General features: G+C 42.6%; 1 protein-coding gene across 1 annotated transcript; it reads left to right on the forward strand.

Moving 5' to 3' along the window:
- LOC128444160 (leucine-rich repeat-containing protein 10B) lies at nucleotides 1–1,328 on the forward strand. Its single transcript, XM_053426471.1, has one exon. It carries the CDS (start codon nucleotides 1–3, stop codon nucleotides 1,189–1,191), a length of 1,191 nt encoding a protein of 396 aa, XP_053282446.1. The 3' UTR covers nucleotides 1,192–1,328.
- The last annotated feature ends 4,029 nt before the right edge of the window (nucleotides 1,329–5,357 follow it).

Here is a 5,357-nt window from a genome sequence, read left to right on the forward strand (position 1 = left end):
ATGGGCAACTCCTCTGGGAAGGAGGAGGGAGGAGAAGAAGAAGAGGAGGGGGCCAAGGAAGGCGAGGAGACAGAAGTCAAGGAGAAAAGGAAGGAGCAGGAGGTGGAGGTCGAGGAAGAGCTTCCGATGGGGGTAGAGGAGTTGCTGGAGAGCGACGACCCCGTGCTGGACTTGAGCTACCGTAAATTCAAGCGTCTGCCATCACGTGTGTGTGGACTGATGCACCTGGAGAAGCTGTATGCTTGCGGAAACCGCCTGCGCACTCTGCCGGCCGGCATCTCCCAGTTGCAGGGTCTCCGGGTACTTGCCCTCGACTTCAACAAGATGGAGGACGTTCCTGCGCCTGTCTTTCAGCTCACTAAACTCACCCGTCTTTACCTGGGCAGCAACCGGCTGATGACCCTCCCGCCTGAGATGAGGAACCTGCAGAGTCTGCGCTGCCTGTGGGTGGAGAGCAACTACTTCCAGACGTTTCCACGGGAGCTCTACGACCTGCCCAACCTCAAGTCCCTTCAGATCGGGGACAACCGGCTGAAGACATTGCCTCCTGACCTGTGGCGTATGGAGGCTTTGCGGGGATTATGGCTCTATGGGAACCGCTTCGATACCTTTCCCAAAGTCCTGCTGCGCATGGAGAACCTGGAGATCTTGGACCTCGACCGCAACAAGATAACAGAGTTTCCCTCCCTTAAGCGTCTCAAATCCCTGCGCCTGTTCTCCTACGACCACAATCCGGTCAAGGAACCTCCCAAAGTTGGAATGGAAGTGCTGGTAGTGGGGGAAGGGGCCGCAGAGTTCTTAGAGGAACGCGAAGCCAGGAATGAGAGGCTACGAAAGGCTGCAGAGGAAGAGGCAGAGGAATTAGCTCTGGCGGGTGAGGAGCCTGTGATTCATGGCATCCTGAAGAACAGCAGCTCAAAACAAGCCACAACTGACGCTGCTGTGACCGTGGAGGATGGAGATGTTCAAGAGGGAGAGACGATGGTTGAGGAGGAGGAGCTGGAGAAGGGGGAAGGGGAGCTGGCGTTTATGGAGTACGATGGAGCTGAACTTGAATATGACGAAGAGGGTGTTGAATACGAGACGGAGGAGCTAATATGTGAAGGAGAGGGGTTTGAGTATGAGGGAGAGGAGCTGGAGTACGACAGGGTTAACATGGACTATGAGTATGAGGAAGAGGAGACGAGATGAAGGAGCATGAGCAGCCCCTCATGCATCCACACGATCTGCAGGCAGGTGGATGACAGAAAACACAAACAAGTTTTTAGGGCAAGTGTGGGACTTTCCAAGCCGTGCTGCTAATTTCTAATCCATAATGTGAAAGTAAAGTTGGGCATTGTGATACTGTATGGTGAGAGCACCTGTGACATCTCAATCTGCGGCAAATGATCAAATCAGAGCAGGACTCAGATGAATCAAGTGTGTTTGTATTCAGTGTGTATGTGAGGGTGGTTTTCGGAGTGTACACAGGAGACCAGGTCTTCAATTATTAAATATTGATTTCTTTGATGAAGTCAGTGTCAATCATTTAATGGAAAATATTTCTGAATTCACCAGCAAAAGCAACACTTTCAATTTCAGCCTGTGGCCTGCATTAAAGGGAGGAAGATGGAGCATCATGTTCAGTTATGCTAAGTATATAGGTTCCACAATAAAACGAAACACGTTTCGCTCATCAACACCACATTATCAGTATCAGGACTTTAAACATATTGTGCGAGAAACTGTGTCCATTCTGAAGAGAGAACAACACATAGCTGGAGGAAGTGCCTCCACCTGTCATAGTGGACTGGACCAGGCTGGTTCCATTTGTTACTCAAAGGGATTTCAAAGTTAAACATTTTCGATCCAGAGGGACGTTTTTTTCCCCTTTTATTCTTGTAATCTTATCACTTATTTAGCATGAAATTACAACTTAATTCTCATAATATTATGATTTTTTCGTGTTAAATCATGGCTTGATCTCATGACCTTTTTCCCCATTAGATCATCACTTTATTCTCATAATATTACAACATTATTTTATAAGTCTTTTATTTTCTTGCCATGGCCCTAATACTCCGTCGTATAATTTGCTTGACTGACATGCTGTAGTATTTCCACTCATCATGGTCAGTGTCTCTTTTATGTGCACCTCGGCTTAACCCGCTGCTATTTTTATAACCGATTGAATTTACATTTCCAAACTATTTATGACATGCTAAACACAACACCCCCACTCAAACTCTGTCAGTGTTGTGTAAGCAGTCCTGTGACAGCCACTGCCAAGAAAGAGAGGGAGACCAGCGGGATTATTACAGCGGTGAATAGCTGGGGTGTCTCACCATAAAAGGTAAGTGCATAGGGAGGCTCCAAACATGAAAAGCATGAACAAAAGTGTTTTCTATTCGCTTAAAAAAAGCTGAAGGCCTCTGCAGGTCAGAGACCGAGGTTTGTCATGACCTTTGTATACTCCTATTTGTCGACGACGCCACCTTTTCTACCTCCATCCCTAACATGAAGCAGGCCTGGCCCTCGTTCTCCTCTCATCTCTGCACTCATTATTCATGTCATATGTAATATAATCCTCCTTCCCTCCACATATCCTTTTCTCACATCTCATTGAAAGAGTGAAATAATTATCCCGTGCTGAAATATTGATGCTTGTGCAGCAGCTAGTCGGCCTGTGCCAGGGAAACAGTTGCCGAACGGACTCAAACTGATTATTGTTTTTATAAAAAAACTCAAACCCACCGGCAACATCGCACCTTTTAGAAACTATATTTATTACATATACATAAGCATATTTGTGTCATATCTAGGACTGCTGCTGTAAAGTACCTTATTATCATCTGATTGTTTTGAGATAGATTAATGTAAAATTAACATAATAACAGCAAAGTGATTGGGAATCAACCTCTGGGGAACATGAATTTCCTGACCATTCCTTTGAAGTGGACCACTTAGCGTTCAAAATGGTGGATTGATCAAAAAGATTTTACATTTGTCATCTATTGTCATAAAAAAAAAAACATGCATGCTCACCTCAAGGAGATTATAGACAAACTAAGCCCAACAGTTCCCTTATGAAACCCCATTTAAATTGACTACATCCAGACTTTTATTTGGATTTGCACCAAATCCCACAAACTCCTAGATATCAGTCCTGTATAAATGCCAACATTCGTTTTAAATAAAGATCCATGAATTATTCTCTGAGAAATGTTGAAAACGCCCGATTTCACAATGTTAAAGGAAACGAAAAATAAATCTGCTAATTCGTCCAGTGGTTTTGGTTCCTAACTAACAGACACATACACAAACCCAGACGAAAACATTGTTGAAGGTAACCTGATCTATTATCCGTATTTTTCTGACAATTCTTTGCAGACACACTTTTCATATTTGAGACAGTAATTTAGATTTATCTGAGTTTTGTTAGAAATGTAAAGCCACTGCAGATTGTGACAGTCGGTCCTCAGTATTTGTAGTGTATGGAGTTCTGTATGGAGCTGTGTATGGAGCTGTAGTGTATGAACCCCTCCTCCTCCTTCTCTTTCCGGGCTCTCATTCCAAAGCTGTGGGTGGCAAACAGTCTGACATAGCGCAGACGTTCATGGGAATCAGTGCCATACTCAGGCTGAGTGTAATTATTTTGTTCATTGGTTTACACTCCTCTCATTCTCTGTAGGTCAGGGAGAGGGAGGCAGTCAAAGACAAACCATCGTCCCCTTCACTCCCTCTCTGGCTGTCACACCACTTACTTCACACAACTGCCTGACTGGCAGCTTTTCAACTCAAACAAAAAGGACTAAACAAAGAGAAGAAAATTAGCCTTTATTTTTTTTGACAGGACTTTTGTAAAGCACCACAGATGTGGAAGTGATTAAGGTTCTCAGGGTTTAATCATAAAGAAATAATACTGAACCGATCTTACACACATTTTTTATGATGAGTAGCCATGAAGGTAACATCTCATGTTTTAGCCTCTAAAGATGAACCTTCAAAATATTAAGAAGTAATGTTAATCAAAGGGAACAGGGGCATGTTGGGACCTGGGACACGGCAAGGTTTTAAACGTGTCTGACAATATGCATTTGAATGATATTTAGCACAGTACAACACAGAAGTCAGTAGTTGAACGCCACTAAAGGAGTTACTCAATAACAAACATTTAGGTATTTATGTTTCAATTTTGTGCTTTTATTTAAATTTTGTTCCACTATATTAATTTACACCTAAACCTACTGCTTACTTTGCCAATTAGGTTTTTAAATACAAAACGATTTCAGAAGAGTTGAGCCACTATGGTAGATTGAAATATGAAATACAATAATAATAAACCTTGTATAGTTGCTTTCTATGACAATAATTACACACTTTTATATAAATGGATCTTACTAATTCTACTTCTACTACAACTACTGCTGCTACTTTAATGCTATTAATATACACATCATTATTGATATTGTAACATTAATATTAATACTGGCAGATTTTATAACCTCCAATAAGGAGGAATTTGTTTTCACTGCTGTCTGTTTGACTCTTTGCCAGTTTACATAAAAATTAACAAACCATTGTGTGAAGTGGTGGCACTCTAGGCAAAGGAAGAACCACTAACCTCAGAGTGGTTCCAGATAAACATTCATTCAGACATTCTCACATTCTTTAACATGGCGAGAAAGGTATGCATTCTCTGAGGGCCCCTTCTAGTTTACGTCTAAAACATTTTCAATTCACACAGTTCAGTGTTATCACGTTAACTTAAGCGAAGGATCCAAACATTGTTTCATCGCTGCTGAATGTACGTAACACACTCACTTGCTCCTATAATGTGTAGTGAAGTGTAAACGATCAAAAGGTAAATTAGGGAAAAACCTTGTTGCTTGAATTTAGAAGAGGCCCAGTGGGCTCCTAAAAAACACAACAAATAAAAGAGAGTGAAAAACAACAGCTCTAAACACAGAAGTAGCAGGAAACGACGATAAGAGGAAAACGTTCTACCTTTTTTACGATGTGTTCCACAGTTGGTCCATTACTTTCACTCAATCAAAGCGAGGGGGGGGGGCAATACTCACTGGACAGGCTGGCACTTCGAGTGAATCCTTTTCCTCGAATAGAACGGATACATAGGCCTGGTCTCACCTCAGTGCACTCAAACACAAGCACAGGAAGAGCTCCTCAAATCTCACACATATCAGAAATACGGATTAGTTTTTTGCTCTTGTCTATTTGAGTGAGGTCTGCGCATCAAGCTGCAGAAGTGACGGGAGTAAGAAGTTGTGTTCCATCACTGAGCTGTGGGTCTGCTGAGGTTCAACCTGAGCATGAAGTTTACAGAGACAAAAACATTTGAAGTAGAGGAAAGTCAGCAT

The sequence above is a fragment of the Pleuronectes platessa genome, chromosome 7, assembly GCF_947347685.1.
Source record: "Pleuronectes platessa chromosome 7, fPlePla1.1, whole genome shotgun sequence".
NCBI lineage: Eukaryota > Metazoa > Chordata > Actinopteri > Pleuronectiformes > Pleuronectidae > Pleuronectes > Pleuronectes platessa.